The following is a 17,700-nucleotide window of genomic DNA, read 5'->3' on the forward strand; positions in this document are numbered from 1 at the left end:
AGGGAAAGATATATGTAGATGGGGAGTGAGAGAGATGTAGATGGGGGGAGAGAGAGAGAGAGAGAGAGAGAGAGAGAGAGAGAGAGAGAGAGAGAGAGAGAGAGAGAGAGAGAGAGAGAGAGAGAGAGAGATGTAGATGGGGAGAGAAAGAGAGATGAAGATGAGAGAGAGAGATGTAGATAGAGAGAGATGTAGTGAGAGAAAAAGACAGAGAGAGATGTATATGGGGAGAGAGAGAGAGAGAGAGAGAGAGAGAGAGAGAGAGAGAGAGAGAGAGAGAGAGAGAGAGAGAGAGAGAGAGAGAGAGAGAGAGAGAGAGAGATGTAGAGAGAGAGAGAGAGAGGGAGGGAAAGATATATGTAGATGGGGAGTGAGAGAGATGTAGATGGGGAGAGGGAGAGAGAGAGAGAGAGAGAGAGAGAGAGAGAGAGAGAGAGAGAGAGAGAGAGAGAGAGAGAGAGAGAGAGAGAGAGAGAGAGATGTAGATGGGGAGAGAAAGAGAGATGAAGATGAGAGAGAGAGATGTAGATAGAGAGAGATGTAGTGAGAGAAAAAGACAGAGAGAGATGTATATGGGGAGAGAGAGAGAGAGAGAGAGAGAGAGAGAGAGAGAGAGAGAGAGAGAGAGAGAGAGAGAGAGAGAGAAAGAGAGAGAGAGGGAGAGGAGGGCCACTGAGTCTGGAACTCAGTGAGGTCACTATCCACATCACTGGAGGCGGGAAAGGAAGTCAACCACCTCCTCATATCCACTCTGCACCCACAGACCTGGGCAGACTGGGCCTACTTTATCAGCTCCTAGCCCACTGGACAAACAGGCAGAGAGGAGGGGGCGGGGGCTTATCTAATGAGGGCACCCTTTCATTTATTGTGGGAGTAGAAGTGTGTACATGATTAAATACTGTATTTTCCCGGTGTTTCTATGAATATGAATGTTTATGGATATGTGTTGTGATAAACGAGTTCAGTGTGTGAATTATGATTGACTTAAACAGCTCGGTACAGGTAAACATTTTTAAATCATTCTGAATAGAATGCTTGGACATATGCACGCATGCGCACATGCACACACACACTCACACACACAGAGTTGGGGCTCACCTCCCTTTCATGAGGAACTACTGGATAAAGTCAACCGAAGCCGGCTGTTTTTAACCAGTGATTCCGCTCCGGGCTAAACAGGCTTTTACACGTTGAGGTTATTTTTAGTTACGCCTCGAGAGAGAGAGAGTTACGCCTTGCGAGAGAGAGAGAGATGGGGAGAGAGAGCGAGACGTGGGGAGAGAGAGAGATGTAGATGGGGAGAGAGAGAGACGTAGGGAGAGAGAGAGATGTAGAGAGAGAGAGAGAGAGATGTAGATGGGGAGAGAGAGACATAGGGAGAGAGAGAGATGGAGAGAGAGAGAGAGAGAGGGAGGGAAAGATATATGTAGATGGGGAGTGAGAGAGATGTAGATGGGGAGAGAGAGAGAGAGAGAGAGAGAGAGAGAGAGAGAGAGAGAGAGAGAGAGAGAGAGAGAGAGAGAGAGAGAGAGATGTAGATGGGGAGAGAAAGAGAGATGAAGATGAGAGAGAGAGATGTAGATAGAGAGAGATGTAGTGAGAGAAAAAAACAGAGAGAGATGTATATGGGGGAGAGGGAGAGAGAGAGAGAGAGAGAGAGAGAGAGAGAGAGAGAGAGAGAGAGAGAGAGAGAGAGAGAGAGAGAGAGAGAGAGAGAGAGAGAGAGAGAGAGAGAGAGAGAGATGTAGATGGGGAGAGAGAGAGATGTACAGTGGGGCAAAAAAGTATTTAGTCAGCCACCAATTGGGCAAGTTCTCCCACTTAATAATATGAGAGAGGCCTGTAATTTTCATCACACTTCAACTATGACAGACAAAATGAGAAATCAAATCCAGAAAATCACATTGTAGGATTTTTAATGAATTTATTTGCAAATTATGGTGGAAAATAAGAGAGAGAGAGATGTGGGGATGGAGAGAGAGAGATAGATGTAGATGGGGAGAGAGAGAGAGATGTAGAGAGAGAGAGAGATGTATATGGGGGGAGAGAGAGAGAGATGTAGATGGGGAGAGAGAGAGATGTAGAGAGAGAGAGAGAGAGAGATGTAGATGGGGAGAGAGAGTGAGATGTGGGGAGAGAGAGAGATGTAGAGAGAGAGAGAGATGTAGATGGGGGGAGAGAGAGAGAGATGTAGAGAGAGAGAGAGAGATGTAGGGGGAGAGAGAGATGTAGAGAGAGAGAGAGATGTAGATGGGGAGAGAGAGTGATGTATATGGGGAGAGAGAGAGATGTATATGGGGAGAGAGAGAAAGATGTATATGGGGAGAGAGAGAGATGTAGAGAGAGAGAGATGTAGATTGGGAGAGAGAGAGAGATGGGGAGAGAGAGCGAGACGTGGGGAGAGAGAGAGATGTAGATGGGGAGAGAGAGAGACGTAGGGAGAGAGAGAGAGATGGAGAGAGAGAGAGAGAGAGGGAGGGAAAGATATATGTAGATGGGGAGTGAGAGAGATGTAGATGGAGAGAGAGAGAGAGAGAGAGAGAGAGAGAGAGAGAGAGAGAGAGAGAGAGAGAGAGAGAGAGAGAGAGAGAGAGAGAGAGATGTAGATGGGGAGAGAAAGAGAGATGAAGATGAGAGAGAGAGATGTAGATAGAGAGAGATGTAGTGAGAGAAAAAGACAGAGAGAGATGTATATGGGGAGAGAGAGAGAGAGAGAGAGAGAGAGAGAGAGAGAGAGAGAGAGAGAGAGAGAGAGAGAGAGAGAGAGAGATGTAGATGGGGAGAGAGAGAGATGTACAGTGGGGCAAAAAAGTATTTAGTCAGCCACCAATTGGGCAAGTTCTCCCACTTAATAATATGAGAGAGGCCTGTAATTTTCATCACACTTCAACTATGACAGACAAAATGAGAAATCAAATCCAGAAAATCACATTGTAGGATTTTTAATGAATTTATTTGCAAATTATGGTGGAAAATAAGAGAGAGAGAGATGTGGGGATGGAGAGAGAGAGATAGATGTAGATGGGGAGAGAGAGAGATGTAGATGGGGAGAGAGAGAGATGTAGAGAGAGAGAGAGATGTATATGGGGGGAGAGAGAGAGATGTAGATGGGGAGAGAGAGAGATGTAGAGAGAGAGAGAGATGTAGATGGGGAGAGAGAGTGAGACGTGGGGAGAGAGAGAGATGTAGAGAGAGAGAGAGATGTAGATGGGGGGGAGAGAGAGAGAGAGAGAGAGAGAGAGAGAGAGAGAGAGAGAGAGAGAGAGAGAGAGAGAGAGAGAGAGAGAGAGAGAGAGAGAGAGAGGTGTATATGTGGGAGAGAGAGAGAGATGTAGATGGGGAGAGAGAGAGATGTACAGTGGGGCAAAAAAGTATTTAGTCAGCCACCAATTGGGCAAGTTCTCCCACTTAATAATATGAGAGAGGCCTGTAATTTTCATCACACTTCAACTATGACAGACAAAATGAGAAATCAAATCCAGAAAATCACATTGTAGGATTTTTAATGAATTTATTTGCAAATTATGGTGGAAAATAAGAGAGAGAGAGATGTGGGGATGGAGAGAGAGAGATAGATGTAGATGGGGAGAGAGAGAGGTAGATGGGGAGAGAGAGATATGTAGATGGGGAGAGAGAGAGAGATGTAGAGAGAGAGAGAGATGTATATGGGGGGAGAGAGAGAGATGTAGATGGGGAGAGAGAGAGATGTAGAGAGAGAGAGAGAGATGTAGATGGGGAGAGAGAGTGAGACGTGGGGAGAGAGAGATGAAGAGAGAGAGAGAGATGTAGATGGGGAGAGAGAGAGATGTAGAGAGAGAGAGGGAAGGAGAGAGAGAGAGAGAGATGTAGATGGAGAGAGAGAGAGAGAGAGAGAGAGAGAGAGAGAGAGAGAGAGAGAGAGAGAGAGAGAGAGAGAGAGAGAGAGAGAGATGTAGATGGAGAGAGAGAGATGTAGATGGGGAGGGAGAGAGACCTGCTAGAGCAGTACTGCCAGACCTGGGCCCAAGACTGAAATAATGATTTTCCAGAGAAGATCCAGATCTCAGGGAATTAGACCAAAGTTCTCAATTGGTACAACATATATAGAGTACTGTACACACTACAATTACTTAGGTTTAAAAATAAGCTCAAATGGACACCTTAATGAGGCAGTGAATGAGCTGAGAGAGAAAGCACGCAGGGCATTCTATGCCATTAAAAATCAAATTAAATTTGAAATACCTATTCAAATTTGGCTAAATCTAATTGAATATGTCATTGAACCAATTGCACTTTATGGCAGTGAGGTGTGGAGTCCACTCGCAAAACAAGATTTCATCAAATGGGACAAACACCCAATTGAAACCCTGCATGCAGAGATCTGTAAGATTCTCCTACATGTCCAGAGGAAAACTACAAACAATGCATGCACGGCAGAATTAGGCCAATATCCACTAATAATAAAAACTCAAAAAATAGCAATTCAGTTCATATCATTACCAAGCCCTGCAATGCCAAGCCAAGAGCTGAGCAAAGAAAAGTGTCCCCTCCTCCAGCTGGTCCTGGGGCTGAGTTCACAAACCTGTTCTACTAACACACGGAAACCTCAGGACCAGAACACCCAATCAATCAGGATAAACCAAATTACAACACAGTCAAAACAAAACTATATTTCTTATTGGGAAACACAAACACAAGCACAAAGCAAAAGAAAAACATTGACAAAGTACAGGCTCAGTGAGCACAGCCTTGCCATTGAGAAGGGTAGACACAGGAAAACCTGGCTCCCTGTAGAGGAAAGGCTGTGCAACCACTGCACAACTGCAGAACCTGAGACGGAGCTGCATTTCCTGACAACATGTAAAAAATATATAACAATTAAAGAGTGTCATTTCCAAAAATGTGAAACCCTTATTCAAGGTTTTAAAGACCTCTCTCATGAGGATAGGCTACGCGTGGGGAGAACGCAGAGAGCTGTGGGTTGGCAGCACACTACATTGCTGCCTGCCAAAAGTTGAGGGACATAGTCTGACAGACCAATCAACCTGCACATGTCCTCTACTGTATGCTTATTGTTACTGTTGAATGTATGGTTATTTTGACCCTTGGTTATTGTTGTTACTGTTGTCCCGTTGACAATTTTGATTCTCATTTTATATATTTTTTTTTATATTGTAAATATCCAAAATAAGCTTTGGCAATATGTACATTGTTATGTCATGCCCATAAAGCGAATTGAATTGAGAGATGTGGAGAGAGAAATGTGGAGAGAGAGAGAGAGAGAGAGAGAGAGAGAGAGAGAGAGAGAGAGAGAGAGAGAGAGAGAGAGAGAGAGAGAGAGAGAGAGAGAGAGAGAGAGAGAGAGAGAGAGAGAGAGGGGAGGGAGGGAGGGATGTGGAGAGAGAGAGATGGCGGGGAGAGAGAGATGTGGAGAGAGAGATGTGGAGAGAGAGATGTGGAGAGAGAGAGAGATGGAGACAGAGAGGAGAGAGAGACTGGGGAAGAACGAATAGTCCCCCAGGAGCTTCTGACACTAGCCTATATACTAACAGCACATCACCCCCGGTTTCAATGGTGCCGGCCGTTACACAAATCATCCTCTACACAGATGTTTCAACAGAGAGGAAAGGAGTTTTCTCGTATACACATTTATAATCGTGCAGTTATTTATCGATTTCTTCTGTAGTTCTTTCTGTAATCATGTCAAGTTTTAGCATCATGATCACGGGAGATATTTTCTACTTTGGAGCATATATTCTCCTTGTGAAATGAGAATCGTAGACAGAGAAAGAGACAGAGAGACAGAGAGAGCGAGACAGAGAGAGAGACATGTAGAGAGAGAGAGAGAGAGAGAGAGAGAGAGAGAGAGAGAGAGAGAGAGAGAGAGAGAGAGAGAGAGAGAGAGAGAGAGAGAGAGAGAGAGACAGAGAGAGAGACAGAGAGAGACAGAGAGACAGAGACGAGAGAGAGAGAGAGAGAGAGAGAGAGAGAGAGAGAGAGAGAGAGAGAGAGAGAGAGAGAGAGAGAGAGAGAGAGAGACAGAGAGAGCGAGACAGAGAGAGAGACATGTAGAGAGAGAGCGAGAGAGAGAGAGAGACAGAGAGAGTGAGACAGAGAGAGAGACATGTAGAGAGAGAGAGGGAGAGAGAGAGAGAGAGAGACAGAGAAAGAGAGGGACAGAGAGAGACAGCGAGACAGAGAGAGGGGAGAGAGAGAGAGAGAGTAATATACTGTACGCACGCATGACTGTAACACACGGGGCACAGACCTCAGTTCAACATTTAGTTTTTATTTACATTTGATTGAGTTGTGAACTAACCTAGAATCCAACGTAAAATCAACAATAAATGTCACTATGTCATTGGATTTAGGTTAAAAGATGGGTGAAAAAATGACTAAATAGCCTTACAGTACGTTGTTGACCTTTTGCAAATCCAATCAGTTTTCCACGTTGATTTAGCGTCGTCACATTGATTTCTTGGGTTGAAATGACGTGTAAACAACATTGATTCAACCAGTTTTCACCCAGTGGGAAGTTCCTTTGGATAAAAGTGTCTACTAAATGGCATACAAGTATATTTATATATATTTATATATATATATATATATATATATATATATATATATATATATATATATATATATATATATTGAGAGAGATAGGAAGCAATAGGGCAGAAGCTGCAATGAGAAGGGCTATAGGTGGCTGGGGGAGGGGGGGGGGGGTTGCAGGCACCCTCAACACCTATTTAGATCCAGGGATATTCAGTCAGAAACACACAGGGCAGACTCACAGGAAGCTTGTCGACCAGAGAAAACTTAGTTGGGAAGAAGAGGTGAACAGACATACTGAGAGTGAGAGGGGAAAATGTGAACGTGAAGCAAGAAGCACGCAATCTCCGGTTAGATTCCCTGGCAGTTTCTCCCGGTGCCGCTGTACTTCACACGCAGACAGAACATACTTGCTCGTTATCTTAGAAGTCTAAGAAATAAAAACACGACTCAGAGTGGAGGAGTGTATTTCTCTCTCTTTTTCTCATTTTCCCACTGAGCACCTGTAGGGCAGAGAATGACCATGCTGAGGTTGAATGAGTTTGCTTTTAAGGATCCTTCAGTGAGCATTCAGTGTCTAAGAGCTAGTCTGGGGAGTCCAGTTTCAAACTAGGAGGTGATATGAGATGGCAAAGCTGCACTCTTTTCCTCTGTTAGGTATTATAAATCACTCATGTCAAACCTGCTCGCACGCTCCTCGCGTCAGATAAGGTCAGTTGTTAAATGCTCCAAGTGAGCGGAGATGTCACATATGTTTTAATTGAGTCAGCGAGATTGACTGTATTTAGGAAAAAAAAGAGCAGGACTCCCTCTCTGCTAAGACGTTCATGTGGCCGAACTCCCCGAGCGATGTCAACCATTAAATCTACAGGGGATGAAATTGTATGGCCATAATCAGGTGAAACCACCAGCTAGGATTTACCAGTGACGGCTCAGATAGGTTTTTGTTTATGTGTGTGTGTGCGTGCGTGCGTTCGTGTGTGTGTGTGTGTCTGTCTGTGTGTGTTAGTTTGCATGTGGGCGCTTGTGGGTTGCTATGATGTGTGTAGGAAGAAGTTGGAACAGATATCCTGGGGTCCATATCGATGTTATATTATCTAGGATGGCTGGATGGATCAGGACCTCCAGATGTAGGAAGGTTGTCTGTCTGCACAGGTAAATTAAAAGCGGTTGGCATGAGGAGAGGACTTGCCAAGCCAACCCTTCACTTTAACCCTATCCCAGGTAAGTAAGTCCACAAGTTGACCCTTTTACCTCTCAGTCTACCAATCGGAGCAGGTGGGAGAAGATTTCAAACCGTGCAGACTCAGAGCAGATTCCAGGTCAGTGGAATGAGAGTAAATCAGATCTGAGACTTACAGTATAATATAAGTCTGGCCCTGTAGGTCAGCCGCGAGATCCCAGCGGGAGTGTTGGAGACCAGAGACGTTTCTCTGCACTGCTTGAGCCTTTTGTGGATTTTAGTGTCCATGCTGAGTTTTAGTGCTGCGCTGTGATGTGCCGTGACTCCTGGAAGTTCCTCATTGCAAGGTCTTCACAGTATATCCAATACTGCGAGGCAGATTGAGACAATATCCCTGCTGGCATTGGGATGGGTGCTCCAGGAGAATGTTGTCAAGTTCAAGGGCTCCCTTTCATAATGCATGAAAGAGATGGCGAAGAACAGTAGCTCATACCCCTTCACCGGGATGGAAAGAGCAACGGTCCAGTCCAAGGCCAAGCGCCAGGCTCTCCACACACACACACGCACACTCAAACGACGAGGTACCTCTCTAAGCCTTGTGTCTGTGATAGATAGGGGCTAATAAAACGTGCACTTAAGGTAAGCCTTTTTGGATGCAGGGAATGTGGTTTTCTAGATAAAACGTGGATTCTGAAATCCCACATTACAACTGACAGGGAACAGGTGATTTAAAGAGGCAGAATACAAACGCTGATGTCATAAATCCCATTATGTGCAGGTGTACGGCCAAATCCTCACTCAGATGGTTGTAATCTAGCGCAGTATGATCGCTTCAACATGGCCATGCTTTTCCGCCATATTCAAGAAGTGAGATCTCTATCCATGTGCATTAGCCACTGTTGCCTCATGCCTTTCCAATTCACTATCAATCAGACTGGCCATATCCGACGGCCATCGTTATTTTAGCATGAAACTTTTAGTCAAATGAGGCATGCTGAACGTTTTTAAATCTGTCTCCTTTCATATCTCCACCATGCAGACGTGTGTTTCACTCACTTTCTCACTCGGATACTTTTAGTCGTTGTGGCTTTAAACATAAAGAAACACATATCGCATTGCTATAGCATGAAGGAAGGGACGAACCCCTGTTTGATTTTATTACCAAATATATCAGGAAATCTTGGTACCACTGCTTTACTTTGTACTGTTAGTAGCAGAGAAACTGGGAGAGGACACAGCGAAGGCAATCAAGTGACTTATTTCAGTCCATCAATGATGAGCTCACAGGAGAGCGGCCCTAACCATGTAAACACCTCCCCAGCCTCGTCCCCGGAGACGGGCCCCGCCGAACACACCCACCGCCCCCAGGGCCTTAGAGGAAGTGAGAGGAGGAGAGGAACGGGTGGTGGCGGCGGCATCTCACAGAGAAGTAAGATAGGGAGGGGAGGCAGCAGTAGCGACACACCATAGAAGATCAAAGAGAAAGTGCCTTGCCAAAACAAGCAAATCAGTGTCGGGTGGTTTTCAGTGAAGAATCTGTTGTGTTTAGATTGGCTGTCCAATTTTGGGGTGGCTGGCTATTGTTTTTTCAGCCTGTTTCGGTCTGTGATGCGGCAGTTGCAGCCCTCTGGCTACTGCCTGGGCTGAGCACAGAGAAGGCGCTCGCTAGCTCTCTAGGGGTCCACTCGTTTAGCCTGGCAACGAGCGGGGCTTCATCTCACTTCGGAGACAAAGGAAGCAAGCTGTCTGAGATATGAGGAGCACATCAGAGACTCACGTAGGAAGACACAGGTGGAGATGAGATGAGAGCAGCACTTCACTTTATCTCACGTTATCTCCCTGCTCCCTGCTCTCCACCGCTCCACGTGGTATTAAGAAACAAATGGCTTTGCCATCTTTCAAAGCCGTTCTCCGTGGAGCAATACTCAGAGGTCCAGCAAGCAGTAGCAGCCATCAGAGGAAAGTATTCTTGGAGATCCAAGGACTCCCGCTCTCCCTATATCCGCCAGCGTGGCCTCAGCCTCTGTTAACCATTACCCCCCCCCCCCCCCGTTCTCTCCTCCCCCCCTTACCATTGGTCTGCACCTTGGCAGTGAAGGAAGCGGATTGGCCGAGGACCAGGGCACACAGCAACGTGTGCGCAGCTGCCCAGCTGCTGCCGGAAGGGTTGTAAAACTCGAGCAGAGACCCTCAGAGTCGACTCCAGCTACCCCCCCCCCCCCGCGCCTCTCTCAACTCTCTCTTCCACACACTTTAACTTTTTCTTTCGTCTCCTCCGGTCAGTTGTGAGGCTGAGTGCTTCCACATGGGGAAAGGCAGGCTTCACACATCCGCAGAGTTGTGGGGATGATATATCCACATCTGCACATATAATCACATCATTACACCCACAGGGCATCCCAGGGTATCAGTCTCTGTTGTCTACCTGCTAGTCTGAGACGAATTAGCTTAGTGTCATTTCTCCGTGTCCAACTGCGTTTATCTATGGGAGTGCACGTGTCTGTCTGTCTGTCTGTCTGTGTGTCTGTCTGTCTGTCTGTCTGTCTGTCTGTCTGTCTGTCTGTCTGTCTGTCTGTCTGTCTGTCTGTCTGTCTGTCTGTCTGTCTGTCTGTCTGTCTGTCTGTCTGTCTGTCTGTCTGTCTGTCTGTCTGTCTGTCTGTCTGTCTGTCTGTCTGTCTGTCTGTCTGTCTGTCTGTGTCTGCGTGCATGTATAGGTTCTGTGTGTGTGTGTACCGCGTGCGTGCGTATGTGTGTGCCTGTCTGCATGCTCTGACCCTTTCACCCCCCCCTTCACAACACTGGTTCTGACAGATCCTTATGAGAAGAGGAGTGAGTGATGTCCATCCAGCCTCTCCCTCTAGCTGTCGCAGACATGCGTGGGAGGCTGCAAATTGTCAATGAAGCGTTTCTGCTGAAACCCGAGAGCAGATTTGATATTTGTGGGGAAACAAAAGTAATATGTAGCAGGATATTCAATTGTCTCTCTTTAGCAGCTTCAAACTCCAGTTCAGCTTCCTCACCAAATCAATTTCATGTACACGTTCAGTTCAAACGAGGTTTAGCATTTATTTTGGTGGATATCCTAATGGCTGTGCGCCCCTCTTCTGCCTATTACAGTATTTTGAACATAGAGATGGGTAATGCATAATTTTGTTGCATTACGTTATTGCTCCTAAATCATCTGAATTTTCATGGCATTGTTTGCATGTGTGTGTCTGCCTGCGTGCTCCTCTGTGCGTGCCTGTTTGCGTCTGTCTGCATCTCTGCTTGCCTATGTGCTCCTCTGTGCGTGCCTGTTTGCGTCTGTCTGCATCTCTGCTTGCCTGTGTGCGTGCATTCACGGACGCTGTCTTGTGGGCCTGCATGCGGGTGTGTGTCCATGTTTATATTCAGAATGTTTACATGAATGACCATTATGATTCAGAGCAGCTTCTTCATATGCAGTAGGGAGCCAGAACACAATAGGTGGAAGCTGTGCTTGTCTTTCTCACAAGGCACGATGGGTCACGAGAGGATCCGGGGAAGTGTAAGCATATGAAGAGTACCCCTACGTACGGCACCAAGTCCTCTAACCCTAACACAACTGGAGTTGATTTAGTTTATCCACCCTGTGAAAGTGTTTCAGGAAGTGAGCTATGCCTTTCTTCATGAGCAGCCAGAGAGAATAGAAACTCCCAAGCAGGATGCCTCTCTTACAGCGCTTACAACTCAGAGTTCAAAGGGTATGTTTAGAAAGTTGAACAGGAAGAAGGTGAAGTGAAGTCAGCGCTGCTGCTGCCAGGTCCTTGCCAGTCGTTGATTGGGTAAATTGGGAATCGGGTTACGCTTGCAGGGACCACCGAGTGTTTTTGCGGCCCGGGAGGCTCTCCTCTCCATCTCCTCTAACCACATGGCTATCCTCTGTTCTCAGAGGAAGCCCGGATGTTATCGAACCCCGACGCCAGCGCTATCTGCTAACCTCGGCTAACTCAATCCCCCGCGCGGGTCAGGTTCGGCTGGGGGAGCTCGGGTGGCACGTTCTCCTCGCCCAAATGAAGTCTTAATGCTTCTGCCTGAATAACTCAATCAAAACAGGGCCAAATTGCTCCACTGCTGCTCTGATGGACTTTGCTGTTGGTCTCGGATCAGTCTTTATCAGAATTGAACGTTGACAAGCTCTTTAACCTTTTGGGTGCCTACTGCCTTGGCGTCCATTTCAGGCACGTTACAGTAGCTTAACCTAACAGCAGCCTGTAATCCAAACCTCACGGTTCACTTGGTTCTGTGTTCTAATTTCATGAACAACTGACAAACATGGTTTATTCAAAGCTTGAAATTTAATTACATGGCATTGCAGTCCCTCTGCTGTGCACTTTGGGCCCTTTCAGAGGTGCCTGGTAGCTCCTCCCTGAGATGAGGGTAGTCTTTTTAATGACTGTTTATGCCGACAGAGAGAGTACCTTGGAGAGCTCTCTCTATACACTTGTTCAGTAGGGCCACACCCCGGAGGGAAAGCTGCTTCTTCCCTGATGTATTGTAGCAGAGAGATTAGAGAGCCCAACCCAAGCCAATCCCAGAGATACATCCATCTGTTGTCCGTCCGTCCTTAGAAACATGGTTCGACGTGTACTCCCCACCGCACAAACACATAGGAGGTACTGCGGCAGGATAATTATTGAGGTGGGTAGGAGCAATGTCTGCTTCATTGACACACTATATTTCCATACTACCTCCTCTCCTTCTACAAACACTGAGTACATTTACATGCACGGTAATAATTTGATTCTAAAATCGATTATGGTAATAATCGTGTAAACACTTTGCTTATAAGCAGCGTACGGTCAACATCGAAGTAAGCATACGCCGATTATAAAACACCTGGTCTTCTGAGTAATCTTTCGAAATTATCGGGACATGGAAACAGCTTCATTGGCGTTCCAACCCGTTTATGTGATCTGCAAATGCCAGCATCAGTAGCTCAAGCCTCCCTCTTACGCGCGAGTGAAGTGAGCTTGGAGAAACCGAAAGTACATTTTCTACATACAAACTTTATATGTCCGAACGCAGAATCAAAAAGGCTTCTCTGCGGTATAAAGGTTCATTAGGTAGCCGAAATTCAGATGTGTCCATATCAACAGGGTTATTAGGGAAATCGTTGTTCTTGCAAAATGTGTAAATGTTTTAAACAAACTATTATATTCCCCTGACCATGCACAATCATCATATGATTGTGTGCATGTAACCGCACTGATTGTAGGAGAAAATCAAATGATCCTTCCCTCTTAAGGAGGCGAGGAGAGAGGAGGTGAGAAACCAAGGATCCCAATTGAGATTCACCCTCTGTCACTCTCACACCTTCCAAAATGAGCTGTTAAACAGGCTGACAGCTATGGCTGTGGGTTGGATGTGATTAGAGGCACTTGAGCTAATAAAGTATGATGCTATTATTTATCTGGCGCGGATTGTGTTGTTTTGCATGAGTGGAATATGTTCCGTTGAATTTTCCACTGTTTCTGTCGATTCAACAAAGGACTTCTCCCACTTATAGCTTTCCATGCATCAGAAACAGGAACCTAAAAAGTTTCCAATGCTGTGTAGAAGCTGGTCAAACAGGTTGGATTTACATGACAATACGAGAGTGTTCTCATCAATCAAAGTTTGATCCAAGGAGAGTCACACATTAACGTCTGTAGTGGTTGCAATAATATTGCGATAATATTATCGTAACCTAAATTAATAGGACTTTATATAATATAACTACATTTGATACTGACTGCCTATCTAACGACGATTCACATTATCATGTGTGAAGTGTGATCGTTGGTCTTGTTTTTGTCAGTTGGGCATATCTGGTAGGGTCTTACTCCGTCTATGAGGAGACATTGCAGACCTGCACTAACTCACAAGGTTGTGCAATACCTTGAACTGCCTTGATTTATAGCAACATTTTACTGGGTTTTTGTGCTGATCTCCTTCATATGGGAGAGAGTGAGGTGGATGGGGGGAGTGAAGTGAGTGAAGCACTCTCATCTGGGTTAGTGTTGCGTCACGGAAGACGAATGCAGTGAGAGGACCTAGGCCAACCTCTGACCCCTTTCACCTTCTTTCTTCACCTCAGAAGAATGTGTTTCTCCTTAAGGACTCGGCAGGGTGGGCTAGGGTACAGTACTTTGTCATGTCCATCAGGTACCAAATGGAAGAAAACTGCCTGAAATAGGGAGGGACTACCTTTACTCGTCCAATGAGAAACATTGATTTTTTTTGTTTGAAACCATTTCCATGAACATGATCCAGGACTTGAAGCCTTAACCTTGATACTAGCCTACAACTTAGGACAGTCCCTACCTAGTAACATGTGCACATAATTTGAGACAGACTTCATAAATGAATAATGCAATAAAGTTTTACATAACATCTTATGGGGATCTCTAAGCACAGTAAAACACCAAACACGAATACAAACTCATTTGTCCCTGGTCAGTCAATTGTTTTGAGGCCTACCTAAGAATGATTCTTTTCTCCTTGAGGCACAGATAACTGACGGCAAAATAGCTAGTTATAAATAACTGTTTGTGATAGTTGTGTGGTGTAACAGTTAGCCACATCCTGTTTCGGTCGCTTGCTGAACGTCAACAGGGCTCAGATAGGAGGCCGTCAGTCAAAGGTAGTCCCTGTACAAATGAGATTTTTTTAAAATTCACCATGGAAAATCCTGCGCTTCGAAAATGGAAAATATTAGTTGATAAAGAATAGAAAAACAACACTGTGGTTAATGCGTGGGTGTTGAGATGGCAGTGTTTTTACCCTGACTGACAAGAAGAGAGGAAGCTACTCCTTTTCTCTCAGAGAAAAGGTACATTTGTGGCATACTCTGCTGAGGTGTTGGATTTTCCCTCCCTCGACAACACTTCTCTGCCCCCAGCTATTTTCTTGTTTCTCACACAACGATGGAATTGAAGACTGGCATTAAAGTTTGATCATTTAATTGTAACATCCTTGTTTGCCGTTTTTGTTTTGTCCCACGGAGGCGTAACTAAAAATAACCTCAACGTGTAAAAGCCTGTTTAGCCCGGAGCGGAATCACTGGTTAAAAACAGCCGGCTTCGGTTGACTTTATCCAGTAGTTCCTCATGAAAGGGAGGTGAGCCCCAACTCTGTGTGTGTGAGTGTGTGTGTGCATGTGCGCATGCGTGCATATGTCCAAGCATTCTATTCAGAATGATTTAAAAATGTTTACCTGTACCGAGCTGTTTAAGTCAATCATAATTCACACACTGAACTCGTTTATCACAACACATATCCATAAACATTCATATTCATAGAAACACCGGGAAAATACAGTATTTAATCATGTACACACTTCTACTCCCACAATAAATGAAAGGGTGCCCTCATTAGATAAGCCCCCGCCCCCTCCTCTCTGCCTGTTTGTCCAGTGGGCTAGGAGCTGATAAAGTAGGCCCAGTCTGCCCAGGTCTGTGGGTGCAGAGTGGATATGAGGAGGTGGTTGACTTCCTTTCCCGCCTCCAGTGATGTGGATAGTGACCTCACTGAGTTCCAGACTCAGTGGCCCTCCTCTCCCTCTCCCTCTCTCTCTCTCTCTCTCTCTCTCTCTCTCTCTCTCTTTCTTTCTTTCTTTCTTTCTCTCTCTCTCTCTCTCTCTCTCTCTCTCTCTCTCTCTCTCTCTCTCTCTCTCTCTCTCTCTCTCTCTCTCTCTCTCTCTCTCTCTCTCTCTCTCTCTCTCTCTGTCTCTCTCTCTCTCTCTCCCTCTCTCTCTCTGTCTCTGCTTTACATTGGAGTGCCCTGAGGAGCCTCTTGTTTGCTACCAGTCCTAGGGCCCTGGTCAGCCACTTCCCCCCAATGTGCCAAAACACACAGCAGATAAAGAGAGGGGACTGCTCTCTGTCTGCCCAACTGTGGGAAACACGCGGGCACAGGATCTAGAACGGAAAAGACGAAAAAGAGAATAAGGGTGTGTGTGAGTGTGTAATTGTATCTAAATCCCAGAGTGGTGATTCACTGAAAACTCTTAAGAAAAGTATATTTATTGCTGTGTCAAAAGAGATTTAGAATGAGTTATATCTTTTTCACCTTGCAGTTGTGCTGCTGTTGAGAAAGTGGAGATATTACTCTAACATGAACCCGCAGAAATCACAGTGACAAACTTTTAACCACCAAATATCATGTGGTACAGCTACAGATAATGGTGATGATGATGTTGATGAAGATGACGAAGATTAATATTGTGACAATGATGATATAATGAGAGGTATGTTTTTTACATTTTCTTCGAGTAACAATATCTCTCCTTTTATCTCCACAGTCAATGAGATCATCCGAAACGACCTGTCCAGCATCTCAGTGCATCTCAGTACATAAACTCTCTGCAGATACAAAAAGGGACAGAGGCAAAAGGACCCCAAACCAAGCTTCCACATGAGGAACCCCTTAACAGAGAGCTTTCACATTACCACTTCCTCATTGCTACATTTCCCAGATGCCTGATTTGCTTGCCCCTCATGACGCTGCAGAACGATTGGCCGACTGGTGGTCATTAACAGGAAACTGCAAAGCTTCATATGAACGAATGTTATAATATAATGTGAGATGGCCTTTAGATATAATGAGAGGGACTGTGACAATTACTACACTTGCCTTAAATGACAACTCTTGCTCTTCCACGGACCAAACAGCTCAGTAAGACTGAATACTCGTTTCGTTACTGATTGCCTCTTCTTTATGTGTGTTGGACTCTAATATACGGACAAGCCAATGGGTGTATCATATGTTGGTCAGAGCGTCCTGGCAAACCACAGCAACCCAAGCGGTGCCTTACAACATCACTCACTGACTAGAATGCAATGTCACTTCGATCACGTCAATCATTCGTTTACAGGGAAACAAAAAATGGCTGAAAATGATGTAGGGACGTGTGTATAGGTTAGATTTGTGTATCAGTTTTTTTTTTATTATGTCCTTGTCCATTTATACTGAATGTTGTGTATGATATTCTTTGTATAAACATGTATTTGAAATGTACTTATGCCTTAGCTCGTCGTTTTTTTCTTCTTCAATGCCTTCCTCTTTCTGATGATCCAATGTGTACCACCTCGTTGCTAGCATCTGTCTTGACACCTCGTTGCCTCTTCTTTCCTTCTGCTCTGGCCTCCCTCGTCCCTTCTTTCTAAAATATGCACAAATGCTTAGACAATCAGAAAAGAGCCTACTGTACACTTTGCAGGAGAACGACTGGGGTTTGCATGTACATACCATATGATGATAAGGACTATCTAAGACAAAAATATGTCCCTTGCCTGTATAATAAAGCTAGAGAAGGATGGAGGCTTCAGCTTGGGAATAATTGATTTCTTCATATCAAAGGATTTTTCGCCTTGGAAGTGATTGTTCAAGCTTCTTCTTTGCTATTAGAGACAGTGGCTCAGTCGGCTTCAATCAGGATGTAATGCACTTTGCCATAGTAGCAGTAACGGGTTTCCCTTCCGTCATGACCAAATGTTATAGGATCTAGATTCCTATACTTAGTGTGATAGTACAGACATCCCTTACTGAGCCACGGGGTCTCTTCTTATAAAGGTTGACAGGTCTGCAATCTTTTTCTACGTCGTCGAGTTCAATGTCTTTCTTCAGCATGCAGAGAATACTAATGATATATATATACGTGATTTCGCTTTACGACGCCGTTAAATAGCGTCTTGAATAAATGTGGACTATAGGATAGCATGGCTCTTATGTAACAGATTGATGTATCGTGCCTTATTCTCCATTGTCTCTCTGCTACGACATGATTGTAACTCTTAATCATTTTCTATCCAGGCACAAAGGTGAAACATATTTCCTCTTTAATATGAAATATTTATGGAAATTCAAATGGTGTTTTATGTACACTCAATGTGTTCTATAAAGAAAATGAATTAATAAATGACATAATGTTGACCATACTGACATGTGCATTGCTGTTATTAGGATTTTAGCTTGATTTTTATGTT

At 44.9% G+C, this 17,700-nt stretch overlaps 1 protein-coding gene across 2 annotated transcripts in view; it reads left to right on the forward strand.

The window, feature by feature from the left end:
- Window positions 1-16,732, forward strand: part of LOC124005441 (nuclear factor of activated T-cells, cytoplasmic 1-like) — a 99,118-nt gene extending 82,386 nt beyond the window's left edge. For both annotated transcript variants that reach the window (XM_046314710.1, XM_046314711.1), the window contains exon 10: window positions 16,017-16,732. In XM_046314710.1, coding sequence (XP_046170666.1) covers window positions 16,017-16,072 — 56 coding nt within the window. In that variant the 3' untranslated portion in view covers window positions 16,073-16,732. The remainder of the gene's footprint in view (window positions 1-16,016) is intronic.
- The last annotated feature ends 968 nt before the right edge of the window (window positions 16,733-17,700 follow it).

This window comes from Oncorhynchus gorbuscha, linkage group LG19 (genome assembly GCF_021184085.1).
Source record: "Oncorhynchus gorbuscha isolate QuinsamMale2020 ecotype Even-year linkage group LG19, OgorEven_v1.0, whole genome shotgun sequence".
NCBI lineage: Eukaryota > Metazoa > Chordata > Actinopteri > Salmoniformes > Salmonidae > Oncorhynchus > Oncorhynchus gorbuscha.